The sequence below is a fragment of the Bombina bombina genome, chromosome 3 (genome assembly GCF_027579735.1).
Source record: "Bombina bombina isolate aBomBom1 chromosome 3, aBomBom1.pri, whole genome shotgun sequence".
Taxonomy (NCBI): domain Eukaryota; kingdom Metazoa; phylum Chordata; class Amphibia; order Anura; family Bombinatoridae; genus Bombina; species Bombina bombina.
The window spans coordinates 1,061,680,222-1,061,700,748 of record NC_069501.1 but is presented as its reverse complement, the minus strand read 5'-3'; the positions used below and the strand labels follow the sequence as shown (position 1 = coordinate 1,061,700,748).

The 20,527-nt window shown below is 37.5% G+C and overlaps 1 protein-coding gene across 1 annotated transcript in view; it reads right to left on the bottom strand.

The window, feature by feature from the left end:
* The window catches only part of ITGB7 (integrin subunit beta 7), a 234,525-nt gene that overhangs the window by 136,832 nt on the left and 77,166 nt on the right, over nucleotides 1–20,527 (bottom strand). Inside the window, 2 exon segments of the mRNA XM_053708319.1 lie at nucleotides 186–356; nucleotides 4,120–4,321. Coding sequence (XP_053564294.1) covers nucleotides 186–356; nucleotides 4,120–4,321 — 373 coding nt within the window.

The following is a 20,527-nucleotide window of genomic DNA, read 5'->3' as shown; positions in this document are numbered from 1 at the left end:
TGCTTCTGCAGAGTTCTCGTTCTGTACAGTAGTTTATTTCACTAATGCCAGATCTCATTACCTGCAGAAAGTTTGTGATGTGTGGTATTGTTTTCTGACTCTATTAAATGGTACAGTTTGCCCTTCTGCCAGGTTGGCTGTAGTTGTAAAGGTTTGTACAGTTTTCTTGGTATCTCAGGTCTTACCTATGCGCACAGATTTTGTAACATTCTGCAGTGCCTTCTGAATATCATTGCCCAACTTCTTCACATTCTCCAAATCATCCTTCATGGAGTATGACAGGTCCATCAAATAATACAAGTCAATCGGATACCCCTCTGCCCGCTTGAACTTCACGTGGAACTTTGTCTCTTGCCCTAAAAACGACAAACCACAAAGTATCAGTGTTACAGGATAAAATGAGTCATTTTCCCTTCTCTAGTTGTTCCCAATCAAGTAATTTCACTATATCTCTCACTCATTTCTCCATTCTTTAATGGGACATTAAACATTTTGAGACTGTAGTAGAATAGAATGCGAGCTCAATCTGATTGGCTGATTGGATCAGCCAATCGGATTGAACTTGATTCTGATTGGCTGATTCCATCAGCCAATCAGAAAATTCCTACCTTAATTCCGATTGGCCTGATAGAATCCTATCAGCCAATCGGAATTCGAGGGACGCCATCTTGGATGACGTCCCTTAAAGGAACCGTCATTCGTCGGGAGACAACGGAAGAAGAGGATGGATCCGCGTCGCCTGCTTCAAGATGGACCCGCTCCGCACCGGATGAAGAAGATTGAAGATGCCGGCTTGGAGAAGATGTTTGCCGGTCCGGATGTCCTCTTCTTGCCGGATAGGAGGAAGACTTTGGAGCCTCTTCTGGACCTCTTCAGCACCGGATGATGGATCGCCAACCCCCGCTTGGGTTGGGATGAGATGTTGGAGCCAGGACGGATCGGTGAACCTGGTATGGTGAAGACAAGGTAGGAAGATCTTCAGGGGCTTAGTGTTAGGTTTATTTAAGGGGGGTTTGGGTTAGATTAGGGGTATGTGGGTGGTGGGTTGTAATGTTGGGGGGGGGTATGGTATGTTTTTTTTTTACAGGCAAAAGAGCTGAAATCCTTGGGGCATGGCCCGCAAAGGGCCCTGTTCAGGGCTGGTAAGGTAAAAGAGCTTGTAACTTTTTTAATTTAGAATAGGGTAGGGCATTTTTTATTTTGGGGGGCTTTGTTATTTTATTAGGGGGCTTAGAGTAGGTGTAATTAGTTTAAAATTGTTGTAAGATTTTTCTTATGTTTGTAAATATTTTATTATTTTTTGTAACTTAGTTCTTTTTTATTTTTTGTACTTTAGCTAGTTTATTTAATTGTATTTATTTGTAGCAATTGTGTTTAATTAATTTATTGATAGTGTAGTGTTAGGTTAATTGTAGGTAATTGTAGGTAGTTTATTTAATTATTTTATTGATAGGGTAGTGTTAGGTTTAATTATATCTTAGGTTAGGATTTATTTTACAGGTAAATTTGTTATTATTTTAACTAGGTAACTATTAAATAGTTCTTAACTATTTAATAGCTATTGTACCTGGTTAAAATAATTACAAAGTTGCCTGTAAAATAAATATTAATCCTAAAATAGCTATAATATAATTATAATTTATATTGTAGCTATATTAGGATTTATTTTACAGGTAAGTATTTAGCTTAAATAGGAATAAGTTATTTAATAAGAGTTAATTTATTTCGTTAGATGTAAATTATATTTAAATTAGGGGGGTGTTAGTATTAGGGTTAGACTTAGCTTTAGGGGTTAATACATTTATTATAGTAGAGGTGAGGTCCGCTCGGCAGATTAGGGGTTAATAATTGAAGGTAGGTGTCGGCGATGTTAGGGAGGGCAGATTAGGGGTTAATACTATTTATGATAGGGTTAGTGAGGCGGATTAGGGGTTAATAACTTTATTATAGTAGCGCTCAGGTCCGCTCGGCAGATTAAGGGGTTAATAAGTGTAGGCCAGGTGTCGGCGACGTTGAGGGGGGCAGATTAGGGGTTAATAAATATAATATAGGGGTCGGCGATGTTAGGGCAGCAGATTAGGGGTACATAGGATAACGTAGGTTGCAGCGGTTTACGGAGCGGCAAATTTAGGGGTTAAAAAAATTATGCAGGGGTCAGCGATAGCGGGGGCGGCAAGATTAGGGGGTTAGTAAGTGTAAGGTTAGGGGTGTTTGTAGACTCGGGGGTACATGTTAGGGTGTTAGGTGCAGACGTAGGAAGTGTTTCCCCATAGGAAACAATGGGGCTGCGTTAGGAGCTGAACGCTGCTTTTTTGCAGGTGTTAGGTTTTTTTTCAGCTCAAACAGCCCCATTGTTTCCTATGGGAGAATCGTGCACGAGCACGTTTTTGAGGCCGGCCGCGTCCGTAAGCAACACTGGTATCGAGAGTTGCATTTGCGGTAAAATGCTCTACGCTCCTTTTTTGGAGCCTAACGCAGCAATTTGATTAAACTCTCGATACCAGAGTTAAATTTATGGTGCGGCCAGAAAAAAGAGCCCGCGGAGCGTTAACAGCCCTTTTACCGCAGAACTCCAAATCTAGGCCTAAGATTTTACACAAATTTGTTTCAAACAACTTTGATAATTAAAAACATTATATACATATTATCAGGCTAATATTTACCTCGAGCAAATCATTCAATCTAGAATTCATTTTCCGTTTGCTGTTCCTACAATAGATGGCTCCATAAGAGGAATTGTCTAGAACTTGCATTGGCTGAATCACTAGGGCATATTGGACTAAATTCAGTACATAAAGAACAATAATCATTAGACCTTGCTTGTCTTAAATAAAAAGTACTAAATAATGATAATTATTAGTAGGGCCATCCTATATAACCTGCACCCTTTAATGATTGCTCTAAGTTGGCTGCACCTGGTAAGACTTAAAATCAGAAGTGGACTGGGTCAGGGGACAAGGTGACAATTGCCTCCAAGGCCACCATTAATGATGAATTATTAAATAAATATATTTAAATTATTTAAAAGTAAATGAGCTGGAGGGGCACTCTGATTATTTACTATGAACAGGCAGTGCGACCTCTGCTTCAATGTACAGCCAGACGGACCATGTGTGGATGTTTAAAAAGACCTAAAGCCTCAGTACAGTGTGATTACTAAAGAACATAGGAAATAAACATAAACTTTAGTGTCCCTTTAAGAAGTTGCAGAAAAATACCATTATTACAAATAGCAGATAGTATGTTGAGAGACTATTGTTATTGCTGGGCACACAGACTAGATGCTTTGTATCAAAACAATTATCTGAGGTTGCCATGTTCCTTGTTCAGAGGAGGACTGTCTGGTGTTTCCAGGCTGGACTGACCTTGCTAGGAGGGATCAGACTGATATAGTTCCGGTAAGTGCTCCTCTGTGAAAAGCACAATAGTGCTTAATGAGGCTGCTCCTAGGCGGTAACTTGCCATAGAACAAGCTACTGAGCTGCTATTCGCTCCTCTCTCTGTATGCATTTGTATCACTGTTTATCTCAGATGTTTGTTTGTTTTTACCACTTCTAGGCATACAGCAGGACTCATTTCTTTGGGAAATAAACTGATATAAATGGGCATCCTTCTTCCAGAGCAATGTTTGTCACCCTAACAAAATGTAATTTAGAATTATTACTTCTGATACTTTATGTTGCTGTGAGTATCTTGTTTATTAGTTTGCACTTTGGACTTGTTATGCCCAGATAACATCACCCACAATTTTGAAAAGAAGAAGAAAAAGAAAGGTTAAGGAGAAGAAATCAAAGAAGAAAGATAAATAGAAGGTGTTGAAAATAAGGAGTATAAAGAGTATAAAATTAGTAAAAGAAAAAAGAGAAGAACCATCTAATTGAATATTCTAAATTCTTCAGCCTCTTCCAGTCAGCAGAAATAGATCATCTTCTTGATTCTTGACACATCTTTGTTCTTCTAGAAGTTCCTTCCTACATATAAATTGTTAGCCTATCCTGATTGGTTTCTTTACTGTCAAAACTAAATAAACCCCTCTTTTAATTGGTTAATGACATAACAGAGTGATTCCTTAGATTCTAGTATAATTACTGTTACACATGATATAGGCAAGGCACTCACCAGGACGCAGTTTCAGGTGTACTCGCTGGGGAGTTAGCTGGATGACTGTCTCTTCCTCTGCACTGTCGCTTAATGGTTTGTTTTTTAAAATTCTTACAGATCCTTTGGGGTTTATCACATATTCATCATCACATCCACGCTTTTTTAGTTCCGAGTAAGGTGCACATCGAGATCCTTCGGACTCCCCGCCATGTGTAAAGTTCTGTAAAGTACAGAGAAAGAGACACATTTCATGTAGGGGTCTTCCAAACCCGACCATTGCACGCTTACTTTTCCAGATCTTAAACAAGAGCCATGCTAGCATAGCGCCGTACAGCTAGCATGGCTATTGGCTAAGAGGTGGAAACGTCACCTCATTGAAAAAAATAGAGCTTTGCCATGGGTGTCATTAGTTTAGCGAGGAGGCCGCAGCAAAGAAAGAGGTACGTTTCACATACCTTTTTAAAAAGTCATCACTGAAGGTCCCATTTATTTCTAGTGCTGGTAAATCCTAGCATTTTTTTTTTTTTTTGAAACACTGGGATTTACCATCAATTTATAAATGGTTTTAAGTTTACTTTTTTACTCATCATAACTTCCATTATGACCGAAGATAATTTAATTAACCCTTATATATGAAATTACAGATATATATATTCATCCTTTATCCAGTTTAAAGGGACAGTCTAGGCCAAAATAAACTTTCATGATTCAGATAGGGCATGTAATTTTAAACAATTTTCCAATTTACTTTTATTACCAATTTTGCTTTGTTCTCTTGGTATTCTTAGTTGAAAGCTTAACCTAGGAGGTTCATATGCTAATTTCTTAGACCTTGAAGGCCACCTCTTTTCAGAATGCATTTTAACAGTTTTTCACCACTAGAGGGTGTTAGTTCACATATTTCATATAGATAACACTGTGCTCGTGCACGTGAAGTTATCTGGGAGCAGGCACTCGGCTAGATTTAGAGTTTTGTCGGTAACGACCCGCGTATCTAACGCTGGCTTTTTTCTGGCCGCACCTTTAAAATAACTCTGGTATTGAGAGTCCACAGAATGGCTGCGTTAGGCTCCAAAAAAGGAGCGTAGAGCATATTTAACGCAACTTCAACTCTCGATACCAGAGTTGCTTACGGACGCGGCCAGCCTCAAAAACGTGCTCGTGCACGATTCCCCCATAGGAAACAATGGGGCTGTTTGAGCTGAAAAAAAACCTAACACTTGCAAAAAAGCCGCTTTCAGCTCCTAACGCAGCCCCATTGTTTGCTATGGGGAAACACTTCCTACGTCTGCACCTAACACTCTAACATGTACCCCGAGTCTAAACACCCCTAACCTTACACTTATTAACCCCTATTCTGCCGCCCGCGCTATCGCTGACCCCTGTATATTATTTTTAACCCCTAATCTGCCGCTCCGTAAACCGCCGCTACTTACATTATCCCTATGTACCCCTAATCTGCTGCCCCTAACACCGCCGACCCCTATATTATATTTATTAACCCCTAATCTGCCTCCCACAACGTCGCCTCCACCTGTCTACACTTATTAACCCCTAATCTGCCGAGCGGACCGCACCGCTATTATTATAAAGTTATTAACTCCTAATCCGCCTCACTAACCCTATAATAAATAGTATTAACCACTAATCTGCCCTCCCTAACATCGCCGACACCTAACTTCAATTATTAACCCCTAATCTGCCGACTGGAGCTCACCGCTATTCTAATAAATGGATTAACCCCTAAAGCTAAGTCTAACCCTAACACTAACACCCCCCTAAGTTAAATATAATTTTAATCTAACGAAATTAATTAACTCTTATTAAATAAATTATTCCTATTTAAAGCTAAATACTTACCTGTAAAATAAATCCTAATAAAGCTACAATATAAATTATAATGATATTATAGCTATTTTAGGATTAATATTTATTTTACAGGTAACTTTGTATGTATTTTAACCAGGTACAATAGCTATTAAATAGTTAAGAACTATTTAATAGCTAAAATAGTTAAAATAATTACAAATTTACCTGTAAAATAAATCCTAACCTAAGTTACAATTAAACCTAACACTAACCCTAACACTAACACCCCCCTAAGTTAAATATAATTTTAATCTAACGAAATTAATTAACTCTTATTAAATAAATTATTCCTATTTAAAGCTAAATACTTACCTGTAAAATAAATCCTAATAAAGCTACAATATAAATTATAATGATATTATAGCTATTTTAGGATTAATATTTATTTTACAGGTAACTTTGTATGTATTTTAACCAGGTACAATAGCTATTAAATAGTTAAGAACTATTTAATAGCTAAAATAGTTAAAATAATTACAAATTTACCTGTAAAATAAATCCTAACCTAAGTTACAATTAAACCTAACACTAACCCTAACACTAACACCCCCCTAAGTTAAATATAATTTAAATCTAACGAAATTAATTAACTCTTATTAAATAAATTATTCCTATTTAAAGCTAAATACTTACCTGTAAAATAAATCCTAATAAAGCTACAATATAAATTATAATGATATTATAGCTATTTTAGGATTAATATTTATTTTACAGGTAACTTTGTATGTATTTTAACCAGGTACAATAGCTATTAAATAGTTAAGAACTATTTAATAGCTAAAATAGTTAAAATAATTACAAATTTACCTGTAAAATAAATCCTAACCTAAGTTACAATTAAACCTAACACTACACTATCAATAAATAAATTAAATAAAATACCTATAATTATCTACAATTAAACCTAACACTACACTATCAATAAATAAATTAAATACAATTCCTACAAATAAATACAAAGAAATAAACTAACGAAAGTACAAAAAATAAAAAAGAACTAAGTTACAAAAAATAAAAAAATATTTACAAACATTAGAAATATATTACAACAATTTTAAACTAATTACACCTACTCTAAGCCCCCTAATAAAATAACAAAGCCCCCCAAAATAAAAAAAATGCCCTACCCTATTCTAAATTACTAAAGTTCAAAGCTCTTTTACCTTACCAGCCCTGAACAGGGCCCTTTGCGGGGCATGCCCCAAGAAGTTCAGCTCTTTTGCCTGTAAAAAAAAACATACAATACCCCCCCCCAACATTACAACCCACCACCCACATACCCCTAATCTAACCCAAACCCCCCTTAAATAAACCTAACACTAAGCCCTTGAAGATCTCCCTACCTTGAGTCGTCTTCACCCAGCCGAGCCAAATTCTTCATCCAAGCGGAGCAAGAAGAGGTCTTCCATCCGATTGAAGTCTTCATCCAAGCGGAATCTTCTATCGTCATCCATCCGGAGTGGAGCGGTTCAGCTAGCATGGCTATTGGCTAAGAGGTGGAAACGTCACCTCATTGAAAAAAATAGAGCTTTGCCATGGGTGTCATTAGTTTAGCGAGGAGGCCGCAGCAAAGAAAGAGGTACGTTTCACATACCTTTTTAAAAAGTCATCACTGAAGGTCCCATTTATTTCTAGTGCTGGTAAATCCTAGCATTTTTTTTTTTTTGAAACACTGGGATTTACCATCAATTTATAAATGGTTTTAAGTTTACTTTTTTACTCATCATAACTTCCATTATGACCGAAGATAATTTAATTAACCCTTATATATGAAATTACAGATATATATATTCATCCTTTATCCAGTTTAAAGGGACAGTCTAGGCCAAAATAAACTTTCATGATTCAGATAGGGCATGTAATTTTAAACAATTTTCCAATTTACTTTTATTACCAATTTTGCTTTGTTCTCTTGGTATTCTTAGTTGAAAGCTTAACCTAGGAGGTTCATATGCTAATTTCTTAGACCTTGAAGGCCACCTCTTTTCAGAATGCATTTTAACAGTTTTTCACCACTAGAGGGTGTTAGTTCACATATTTCATATAGATAACACTGTGCTCGTGCACGTGAAGTTATCTGGGAGCAGGCACTCGGCTAGATTTAGAGTTTTGTCGGTAACGACCCGCGTATCTAACGCTGGCTTTTTTCTGGCCGCACCTTTAAAATAACTCTGGTATTGAGAGTCCACAGAATGGCTGCGTTAGGCTCCAAAAAAGGAGCGTAGAGCATATTTAACGCAACTTCAACTCTCGATACCAGAGTTGCTTACGGACGCGGCCAGCCTCAAAAACGTGCTCGTGCACGATTCCCTCATAGGAAACAATGGGGCTGTTTGAGCTGAAAAAAAACCTAACACTTGCAAAAAAAGCCGCTTTCAGCTCCTAACGCAGCCCCATTGTTTGCTATGGGGAAACACTTCCTACGTCTGCACCTAACACTCTAACATGTACCCCGAGTCTAAACACCCCTAACCTTACACTTATTAACCCCTATTCTGCCGCCCGCGCTATCGCTGACCCCTGTATATTATTTTTAACCCCTAATCTGCCGCTCCGTAAACCGCCGCTACTTACATTATCCCTATGTACCCCTAATCTGCTGCCCCTAACACCGCCGACCCCCTATATTATATTTATTAACCCCTAATCTGCCTCCCACAACGTCGCCTCCACCTGTCTACACTTATTAACCCCTAATCTGCCGAGCGGACCGCACCGCTATTATTATAAAGTTATTAACTCCTAATCCGCCTCACTAACCCTATAATAAATAGTATTAACCACTAATCTGCCCTCCCTAACATCGCCGACACCTAACTTCAATTATTAACCCCTAATCTGCCGACTGGAGCTCACCGCTATTCTAATAAATGGATTAACCCCTAAAGCTAAGTCTAACCCTAACACTAACACCCCCCTAAGTTAAATATAATTTTAATCTAACGAAATTAATTAACTCTTATTAAATAAATTATTCCTATTTAAAGCTAAATACTTACCTGTAAAATAAATCCTAATAAAGCTACAATATAAATTATAATGATATTATAGCTATTTTAGGATTAATATTTATTTTACAGGTAACTTTGTATGTATTTTAACCAGGTACAATAGCTATTAAATAGTTAAGAACTATTTAATAGCTAAAATAGTTAAAATAATTACAAATTTACCTGTAAAATAAATCCTAACCTAAGTTACAATTAAACCTAACACTAACCCTAACACTAACACCCCCCTAAGTTAAATATAATTTTAATCTAACGAAATTAATTAACTCTTCTTAAATAAATTATTCCTATTTAAAGCTAAATACTTACCTGTAAAATAAATCCTAATAAAGCTACAATATAAATTATAATGATATTATAGCTATTTTAGGATTAATATTTATTTTACAGGTAACTTTGTATGTATTTTAACCAGGTACAATAGCTATTAAATAGTTAAGAACTATTTAATAGCTAAAATAGTTAAAATAATTACAAATTTACCTGTAAAATAAATCCTAACCTAAGTTACAATTAAACCTAACACTACACTATCAATAAATAAATTAAATAAAATACCTATAATTATCTACAATTAAACCTAATACTACACTATCAATAAATAAATTAAATACAATTCCTACAAATAAATACAAAGAAATAAACTAACGAAAGTACAAAAAATAAAAAAGAACTAAGTTACAAAAAATAAAAAAATATTTACAAACATTAGAAATATATTACAACAATTTTAAACTAATTACACCTACTCTAAGCCCCCTAATAAAATAACAAAGCCCCCCAAAATAAAAAAATGCCCTACCCTATTCTAAATTACTAAAGTTCAAAGCTCTTTTACCTTACCAGCCCTGAACAGGGCCCTTTGCGGGGCATGCCCCAAGAAGTTCAGCTCTTTTGCCTGTAAAAAAAACATACAATACCCCCCCCCAACATTACAACCCACCACCCACATACCCCTAATCTAACCCAAACCCCCCTTAAATAAACCTAACACTAAGCCCTTGAAGATCTCCCTACCTTGAGTCGTCTTCACCCAGCCGAGCCAAATTCTTCATCCAAGCGGAGCAAGAAGAGGTCTTCCATCCGATTGAAGTCTTCATCCAAGCGGAATCTTCTATCGTCATCCATCCGGAGTGGAGCGGCAGCATCCTGAAGACCTCCGACACGGAACATGCATCCTGGCCGACGACTGAACGACGAATGACGGTTCCTTTAAATGACGTCATCCAAGATGGCGTCCCTCGAATTCCGATTGGCTGATAGGATTCTATTGGCTGATAGGAACAGCCAATAGAATGCGAGCTCAATCTGATTGGCTGATTGGATCAGCCAATCGGATTGAACTTGATTCTGATTGGCTGATTCCATCAGCCAATCAGAATATTCCTACCTTAATTCCAATTGGCTGATAGAATCCTATCAGCCAATCGGAATTCGAGGGACGCCATCTTGGATAACGTCATTTAAAGGAACCGTCATTCGTCGTCTAGTCGTCGGAAGAAGAAGATGGATCCGCGATGGAGGTCTTCAAGATGGAGCCGGTCCTCATCGGATGAAGATAGAAGATGCCGCTTGGAAGATGATGGTTGCCGGTCCGGATCTACTCTTCTTCCCGGATAGGATGAAGACTTTAGAGCCTCTTCTGGACTTTTTCAGCCGTCGGATGATGGATGTCTAGCCCCCGCTTGGGCTTAGATGAAGATTTTGGAGCCAGGACCGATCGGTGATACCCGGTGAGGTGAAGATAAGGTAGGAAGATCTTCAGGGGCTTAGTGTTAGGTTTATTTAAGGGGGGTATTGCATGTGTTTTTTTTACAGGCAAAAGAGCTGAATTCTTTGGGGCATGCCCCACAAAGGGCCCTGTTCAGGGCTGGTAAGGTAAAAGAGCTTTGAACTTTTGTAATTTAGAATAGGGTAGGGCATTTTTTATTTTGGGGGGCTTTGTTATTTTATTAGGGGGGTTAGAGTAGGTGTAATTAGTTTAAAATTGTTGTAATATTTTTCTTATGTTTGTAAATATTTTTTTATTTTTTGTAACTTAGTTCTTTTTTATTTTTTGTACTTAAGTTAGTTTATTTCATTGTAGTTATTTGTAGGTATTGTATTTAATTAATTTATTGATAGTGTAGTGTTAGGTTTAATTGTAGGTAATTGTAGGTATTGTATTTAATTAATTTATTGATAGTGTAGTGTTAGGTTTAATTGTAACTTAGGTTAGGATTTATTTTACAGGTAATTTTGTAATTATTTTAACTATTTTAGCTATTAAATAGTTCTTAACTATTTAATAGCTATTGTACCTGGTTAAAATAAATACAAAGTTACCTGTAAAATAAATATAAATCCTAAAATAGCTATAATATAATTATAATTTATATTGTAGCTATATTAGGATTTATTTTACAGGTATTTAGCTTTAAATAGGAATAATTTATTTAATAATAGTTAATTAATTTCGTTAGATTTAAATTATATTTAACTTAGGGGGTGTTAGTGTTAGGGTTAGACTTAGCTTTAGGGGTTAATACATTTATTAGAATAGCGGCGAGATTCGGTCAGCAGATTAGGGGTTAATAATTGAAGTTAGGTGTCGGCGATGTTAGGGAGGGCAGATTAGGGGTTAATAAATATAATATAGGGGTCAGCGGTGTTAGGGGCAGCAGATTAGGGGTACATAGCTATAATGTAGGTGGCGGCTCTTTGCGGTCGGCAGATTAGGGGTTAATTATTGTAGGTAGGTGGCGGCGACGTTGTGGGGGGCAGGTTAGGGGTTAATAAATATAATATAGGGGTCGGCGGTGTTAGGGGCAGCAGATTAGGGGTACATAGCTATAATGTAGCTGGCGGCGGCGTGCGGACTGCAGATTAGGGGTTAATAAGTGTAGGTAGCTGGCTGCGACGTTGTGGGGGGCAGGTTAGGGGTTAATAAATATAATATAGGGTTCGGCGGTGTTAGGGGCAGCAGATTAGGGGTACATAAGTATAACGTAGGTGGCGGTCGGCAGATTAGGGGTTAAAAAAATTTAATCGGCGATGTGGGGGGGGCCTCGGTTTAGGGGTGCATAGGTAGTTTATGGGTTTTAGTGTAATTTAGAGCACAGTAGTTAAGAGCTTTATGAACCGGTGTTAGCCCAGAAAGCTCTTAACTACTGACTTTTTTCTGCGGCTGGAGTTTTGTCGTTAGAATTCTAACGCTCACTTCAGACACGACTCTAAATACCGGAGTTAGAAAGATTGCATTGAAAAGATAGGATACGCAATTGACGTAAGGGGATCTGCGGTATGGAAAAGTCGCGGCTGAAAAGTGAGCGTTAGACCCTTTTTTGACTGACTCCAAATACCGGGGGTAGCCTAAAACCAGCGTTAGGAGCCTCTAACGCTGGTTTTCACGGCTACAGCCAAACTCCAAATCTAGGCCACTGATTGGCTAGACTGCAAGTCTGTCAAAAGAACTGAAATAAAGGGGCAGTTTGCAGAGGCTTAGATACAAGATAATCACAGAGGTTAAAAGTATATTATTATAACTGTGTTGGTTATGCAAAACTGGGGAATGGGTAATAAAGGGATTATCTATCTTTTAAAACAATAAAAAATTCTGGTGTAGACTGTCCCTTTAAATACTGAAATGGCAGCTCTTCAAATTTGCAGTTCCAGCCCTCATTGATTTCCATAAGAAAAGATGCTGAACTTGGCAGTCCTTCCTTTCCCTCCCTTTTCTTCCCTCTTGTCTCAGTGCCTCCCCGATATATAATTCCACTAAATGGACCAAATCCCTCATCCCTGGTTGCATTAATTGCTGAAAGGGCAGAACTTTATACTTTTATACATGCAGTTTAACCACAACTGACTATACTATCTAGCGATAATACTATTCATAACTAAAACGTAGACCTTGACCTTATCTCACATACTACCTGCTTACTTTTTTTTTTCTTCCTTCTTTCTAGTTTAAAGGGACATGAAACCCAATTTTTTTCTTTCATTATTTAGATAGAGCATGCAATTTTAAACAACTTTCTAATTTACTTCTATAATCTAATTTGCTTCATTCTCTTGATATTCTTTGCTGAAAAGCATATCTAGCTAGACTCAGAAGTTGATGATTGGTGGCTGCAAATAGATGCCTCGTGTGATTGGCTCACCCATGTGTAATTGCTATTTCTTCAACAAAGGATAAAGAATGAAGCAGCTAATTTGATAATAGAAGTACTTTGGAATGTTGTTTAAAATTGTATTCTCTAAATAATGAAAGAAAACATTTGGGTTTAATGTCCCTTTAATGTAAATGCTAAATGTTATAATGAATATAAACTTTATAATTAAGTATTTGTAAAGGAAAAGAAAAGAGATTTTGTTGTCTTCACTGTATAACCTATTGATTTGTGTGTTATAAAATCTCAATAAAGACTTTATTTCAGAAAAAAAAAGAAAGAAAAAAGATGCTGAACATCAAACTTCTACTCAATGGAAAACCAAACCGCACACATGGCTGAGAAGTTTAACATGGAAGAAACCAACAATTCTTATCTAGGATTACTATTGATTTAGTGAAGTAAATAAAGTATTATTGCAATAAAAAGTCTATTTAAACTGGTGAATTAACTCGTGAATTTTTATTGCGTAGTTTGGTATCAACTTGTTTTCAATACCTTAGTTTCTGTGTTTTCAACTCAATTACAGCATTTACCTTCACTTTTAATCATGTGGTGATTTCTTAAACTCTGCTTGATTGATAAAATGTAAGCCACTAAATAATAAGTTCATACATCAGCTGTTCATAGTGCTATGGTTGTTATTGTATAAGATATAAGAACAGACATGGAACTAGAAAATGTTGATTTTTAGGGGTAGATTTATTAACTGTCGGGCGGACATGATCCGCTGTAGTGGCTCATGTCCTCCCGACATCGCTAAATGCCGACAGCAATGCCTCCCCCTGCAGATTTGCGGCCAGATTCGCTAGCAGGGGGTGTCAATCATCCCAATTATATCTGATCAGGATGATTGCTGTCCGCCACCTCAGAGGTGATGGATGAGTTAAGGAACAGCGGTCTTAAGACCGCTGCTTCTTAAGTTACATTTCCGGCGAGCCAGAAGGCTCACGCAGAATAAGCAGCATCCGCTGCTTCATAAATATACCCCTAAGGCTCAAAATAACTTTTCATGCTACAGTTGAAGTCATATTTTTATTGCAAAGTTTGAATTTACGACAGTGCATGCGATATCTTCAGAATCTTTACAGCAAAATGTCCGTCTTGGGGAGACCTATATTATGAATAGGATTATGAACATTGGGTCATTTGAGCGCTAACAACACTTAAAGGGACACAAAACCCAATTTTTTTTCTTTCATGATTCAGGTTTTAAGCAACTTTCTAATTTACTCCTATTATCAATTTTTCTTCGTTCTCTTGCAATCTTTATTTGAAAAAGCAGGAATGTAAGCATAGGGGCTGGCCCATTTTCAGTTCAGCACCTTGGTAGTGCCTGCTGATTGTGCCAGTCTTTGCTCCTACTGAGCATCTGCAAGAATTCACAGAATACACGTATATGCATTTGTGATTGGCTGAGGGCTGTCACATGATATAAGAGGAGTGAAAATATACATACATTTTAAATTTGTTAGAAAAAATTCTACTGCTCATTTGAAGTTCAGACTTAGGGGTTGATTTATCAAAGGCTTCACTAGCCTTTCGATCCACTACGGCTGCAGGTTCTCATAAGAGAACCTGCACGCCATATTTAACAAGCAGCAGTCATCAGACCGCTGCTTCCCTTATCTTTCGCCACTTCTAAAATGGCGAAATTCTAGTCCGACCAGTGAGATTGACAGCTCCTGCCCGCGCGTGATTGGCTGTGTGCGGGCAGGGGCCAGAAGCTGTGGCGGATAGGGGTGAGTATGTGCGCCTCTGTCCACCTCAGCTTGATAAATCGCCCTCTAAGTGCTATTGCATTGTCTTGTTATCCTGCATTTGTTGATTATGCAAATCTACTGTTTTTACTTGTCCTTTAAAGGTAACTTTAATGTCAATATCGCTTAGCCTCATATAACTGTTTAGTAGCTGCTTTGTTTTCTCCTTATGTTAGTTTTGATATCATATAGATCTAGTTTGCATCATTGTTTCTCTGTTTGCTATTCCTTTTATAACATGTAAAGTGGTATACTCACATATTTTGGACTCCTCCCTTAAAAAAACATGAAACCCACATTTTTTCTTTCATGATTCAGTCAAAACGTGATTTTAAACAACTTTCAATTTTGCTTCTATTATCTAATTTACTTTATTATCTTAGTATCCTTAGTTGAAAAGCATACTTTAGTAGGCTCACAAGCAGCAATCCACTACTGGGAGCTCGCTGCTGATTGGTGGACATATGGCTTTTGTTATTTACTCACCTTATATGTTTAGCTAGCTCCCAGTAGTGGATTGCTACTTCTTCAACAAAGGATATCAAGATAATGAAACACATTTAATAATTGAAGCAAATTGGAAAGTTATTTAAAATGACATGCTCTATTTGAATCATAAAAGTGGTGAGAGTCCACGATCCATTACTCCTGGGTATTATACTCCTGACCACTAGGAGGAGGCAAAGACCCGAAAACTCCAAAAGCCCTTAAAACCCCTCCCACCTAACTGGAAATTAGTGTTGCCTTTGACTTCGCAGGAAGAAGGTGAAGAAGGGTGGAGATTGAACGCTTAGTTTTAAGGCAGAGAGGTTTTTCTGATTCTATCATTGAAACTTTGGTTCAGGCCCGTAAATCCACTTACAGTTTCTGAAGTCCGGACATCCAGGCGTCGAGAAGTCTTCATCCAGACGGCGAGGTCTTCATCCAGGCGGCGTCTTATATCTTCATCCAGGTGGCATCTTCTATCTTCATCCCGGCGTCGCCTATCTTCATCCCGGTGGCACGGAGCGGGTCCTTCCTTGAAGACATCCGGCACGGAGCATGCTCTTCATGCGTTCACCGCAGTACACTGAATCTTCAATGCAAGGGAGCCTTTTCAAAATGGCGTCCCTTGCATTCCTATTGGCTGATTTGATTTTTGAAATAGGATGAGAGCTACTGAAATTCTATTGGCTGATTTGAATAGCCAATAGAATTTCAGTAGCTCTCATCCTATTGGCTGATTTGAACAGCCAATAGGATTTCAGTCACTCTCATCCTATTGGCTGATTTGAATTTCAGAACTTTATAATTTCAGAACTTTATACTTTTATACATGCAGTTTAACCACAACTGACTATACTATCTAGCGATAATACTATTCATAACTAAAACGTAGACCTTGACCTTATCTCACATACTACCTGCTTACTTTTTTTTTTCTTCCTTCTTTCTAGTTTAAAGGGACATGAAACCCAATTTTTTTCTTTCATTATTTAGATAGAGCATGCAATTTTAAACAACTTTCTAATTTACTTCTATAATCTAATTTGCTTCATTCTCTTGATATTCTTTGCTGAAAAGCATATCTAGCTAGACTCAGAAGTTGATGATTGGTGGCTGCAAATAGATGCCTCGTGTGATTGGCTCACCCATGTGTAATTGCTATTTCTTCAACAAAGGATAAAGAATGAAGCAGCTAATTTGATAATAGAAGTACTTTGGAATGTTGTTTAAAATTGTATTCTCTAAATAATGAAAGAAAACATTTGGGTTTAATGTCCCTTTAATGTAAATGCTAAATGTTATAATGAATATAAACTTTATAATTAAGTATTTGTAAAGGAAAAGAAAAGAGATTTTGTTGTCTTCACTGTATAACCTATTGATTTGTGTGTTATAAAATCTCAATAAAGACTTTATTTCAGAAAAAAAAAGAAAGAAAAAAGATGCTGAACATCAAACTTCTACTCAATGGAAAACCAAACCGCACACATGGCTGAGAAGTTTAACATGGAAGAAACCAACAATTCTTATCTAGGATTACTATTGATTTAGTGAAGTAAATAAAGTATTATTGCAATAAAAAGTCTATTTAAACTGGTGAATTAACTCGTGAATTTTTATTGCGTAGTTTGGTATCAACTTGTTTTCAATACCTTAGTTTCTGTGTTTTCAACTCAATTACAGCATTTACCTTCACTTTTAATCATGTGGTGATTTCTTAAACTCTGCTTGATTGATAAAATGTAAGCCACTAAATAATAAGTTCATACATCAGCTGTTCATAGTGCTATGGTTGTTATTGTATAAGATATAAGAACAGACATGGAACTAGAAAATGTTGATTTTTAGGGGTAGATTTATTAACTGTCGGGCGGACATGATCCGCTGTAGTGGCTCATGTCCTCCCGACATCGCTAAATGCCGACAGCAATGCCTCCCCCTGCAGATTTGCGGCCAGATTCGCTAGCAGGGGGTGTCAATCATCCCAATTATATCTGATCAGGATGATTGCTGTCCGCCACCTCAGAGGTGATGGATGAGTTAAGGAACAGCGGTCTTAAGACCGCTGCTTCTTAAGTTACATTTCCGGCGAGCCAGAAGGCTCACGCAGAATAAGCAGCATCCGCTGCTTCATAAATATACCCCTAAGGCTCAAAATAACTTTTCATGCTACAGTTGAAGTCATATTTTTATTGCAAAGTTTGAATTTACGACAGTGCATGCGATATCTTCAGAATCTTTACAGCAAAATGTCCGTCTTGGGGAGACCTATATTATGAATAGGATTATGAACATTGGGTCATTTGAGCGCTAACAACACTTAAAGGGACACAAAACCCAATTTTTTTTCTTTCATGATTCAGGTTTTAAGCAACTTTCTAATTTACTCCTATTATCAATTTTTCTTCGTTCTCTTGCAATCTTTATTTGAAAAAGCAGGAATGTAAGCATAGGGGCTGGCCCATTTTCAGTTCAGCACCTTGGTAGTGCCTGCTGATTGTGCCAGTCTTTGCTCCTACTGAGCATCTGCAAGAATTCACAGAATACACGTATATGCATTTGTGATTGGCTGAGGGCTGTCACATGATATAAGAGGAGTGAAAATATACATACATTTTAAATTTGTTAGAAAAAATTCTACTGCTCATTTGAAGTTCAGACTTAGGGGTTGATTTATCAAAGGCTTCACTAGCCTTTCGATCCACTACGGCTGCAGGTTCTCATAAGAGAACCTGCACGCCATATTTAACAAGCAGCAGTCATCAGACCGCTGCTTCCCTTATCTTTCGCCACTTCTAAAATGGCGAAATTCTAGTCCGACCAGTGAGATTGACAGCTCCTGCCCGCGCGTGATTGGCTGTGTGCGGGCAGGGGCCAGAAGCTGTGGCGGATAGGGGTGAGTATGTGCGCCTCTGTCCACCTCAGCTTGATAAATCGCCCTCTAAGTGCTATTGCATTGTCTTGTTATCCTGCATTTGTTGATTATGCAAATCTACTGTTTTTACTTGTCCTTTAAAGGTAACTTTAATGTCAATATCGCTTAGCCTCATATAACTGTTTAGTAGCTGCTTTGTTTTCTCCTTATGTTAGTTTTGATATCATATAGATCTAGTTTGCATCATTGTTTCTCTGTTTGCTATTCCTTTTATAACATGTAAAGTGGTATACTCACATATTTTGGACTCCTCCCTTAAAAAAACATGAAACCCACATTTTTTCTTTCATGATTCAGTCAAAACGTGATTTTAAACAACTTTCAATTTTGCTTCTATTATCTAATTTACTTTATTATCTTAGTATCCTTAGTTGAAAAGCATACTTTAGTAGGCTCACAAGCAGCAATCCACTACTGGGAGCTCGCTGCTGATTGGTGGACATATGGCTTTTGTTATTTACTCACCTTATATGTTTAGCTAGCTCCCAGTAGTGGATTGCTACTTCTTCAACAAAGGATATCAAGATAATGAAACACATTTAATAATTGAAGCAAATTGGAAAGTTATTTAAAATGACATGCTCTATTTGAATCATAAAAGTGGTGAGAGTCCACGATCCATTACTCCTGGGTATTATACTCTTGACCACTAGGAGGAGGCAAAGACCCGAAAACTCCAAAAGCCCTTAAAACCCCTCCCACCTAACTGGAAATTAGTGTTGCCTTTGACTTCGCAGGAAGAAGGTGAAGAAGGGTGGAGATTGAACGCTTAGTTTTAAGGCAGAGAGGTTTTTCTGATTCTATCATTGAAACTTTGGTTCAGGCCCGTAAATCCACTTACAGTTTCTGAAGTCCGGACATCCAGGCGTCGAGAAGTCTTCATCCAGACGGCGAGGTCTTCATCCAGGCGGCGTCTTATATCTTCATCCAGGTGGCATCTTCTATCTTCATCCCGGCGTCGCCTATCTTCATCCCGGTGGCACGGAGCGGGTCCTTCCTTGAAGACATCCGGCACGGAGCATGCTCTTCATGCGTTCACCGCAGTACACTGAATCTTCAATGCAAGGGAGCCTTTTCAAAATGGCGTCCCTTGCATTCCTATTGGCTGATTTGATTTTTGAAATAGGATGAGAGCTACTGAAATTCTATTGGCTGATTTGAATAGCCAATAGAATTTCAGTAGCTCTCATCCTATTGGCTGATTTGAACAGCCAATAGGATTTCAGTCACTCTCATCCTATTGGCTGATTTGAATTTCAAAAATCAAATCAGCCAATAGGAATGCAATGGACGCCATTTTGAAAAGGCTCCCTTGCATTGAAGATTTAGTGTACGGCGGTAACCGTATGAAGAGGATGCTCCACGCTGGATGTCCTCAAGGATGGACCCACTCTGCACTGCCGGGATGAAGATAGCAGACGCCGCCTGGATGAAGATAGAAGATGCCGCCTGGATGAAGACAGAAGATGCTGCCTGGATGGATGAAGACCTCACCGCCTGGATGAAGACTTCTCACCACCTGGCTGTCCGGACTTCAGAAACTGTAAGTGGATCGTCGGGGGTTAGTGTTAGGTTTTTTTTAACTTTTTTTGGGTGTTTTTTTTTTAAGATTAGGGTTTGGGCTTTTTTAAAAGAACGGAAATCCCTTTTAAGAGCAATGTAAAAGAGCTGAATGCCCTTTTAAGGTCAATGCCCATACAAATGCCCTTTTCATGGCAATGGGTAGCTTAAGTTTTTGTTAGAGTTAATTTTTTTAATTTGGGGGGTTGGTTGAGTGGTGGGTTCTACTGTTGGGGGGTCTTTGTATTTTTTTCAGGTAAAAGAGCTGATTTCTTTAGGGCAATGCCCAACAAAAGGTCCTTTTAAGAGCTATTGATAGTTTATTGTAGGTTAGGGTTTTTTTTTTTTATTGTGTGGGGGGGGGTTATTTTTATAGGGCTATTAGATTAGGTGTAATTGTTTTTATTATTGATAATTTCGTTTGTTAATTTTCGTAATTTAGTGTTTGTTATTTTTTGTAATTTAGTATTTTTTATTTTTTGTAATTTTAGACTTACATTTTTTTAGTAGTGTTAGGTTTTTGTGTAATTTAGTTATTTAATTGGTAGTTATTTTAGTTTTAGTATAATAGTTATGTTAGGTTAATTGTTAGTTTAAACTTATGTTTTTTTAATTTCACAGGTAAGTTTTTATTTATTTTAAGCTAGGGATATT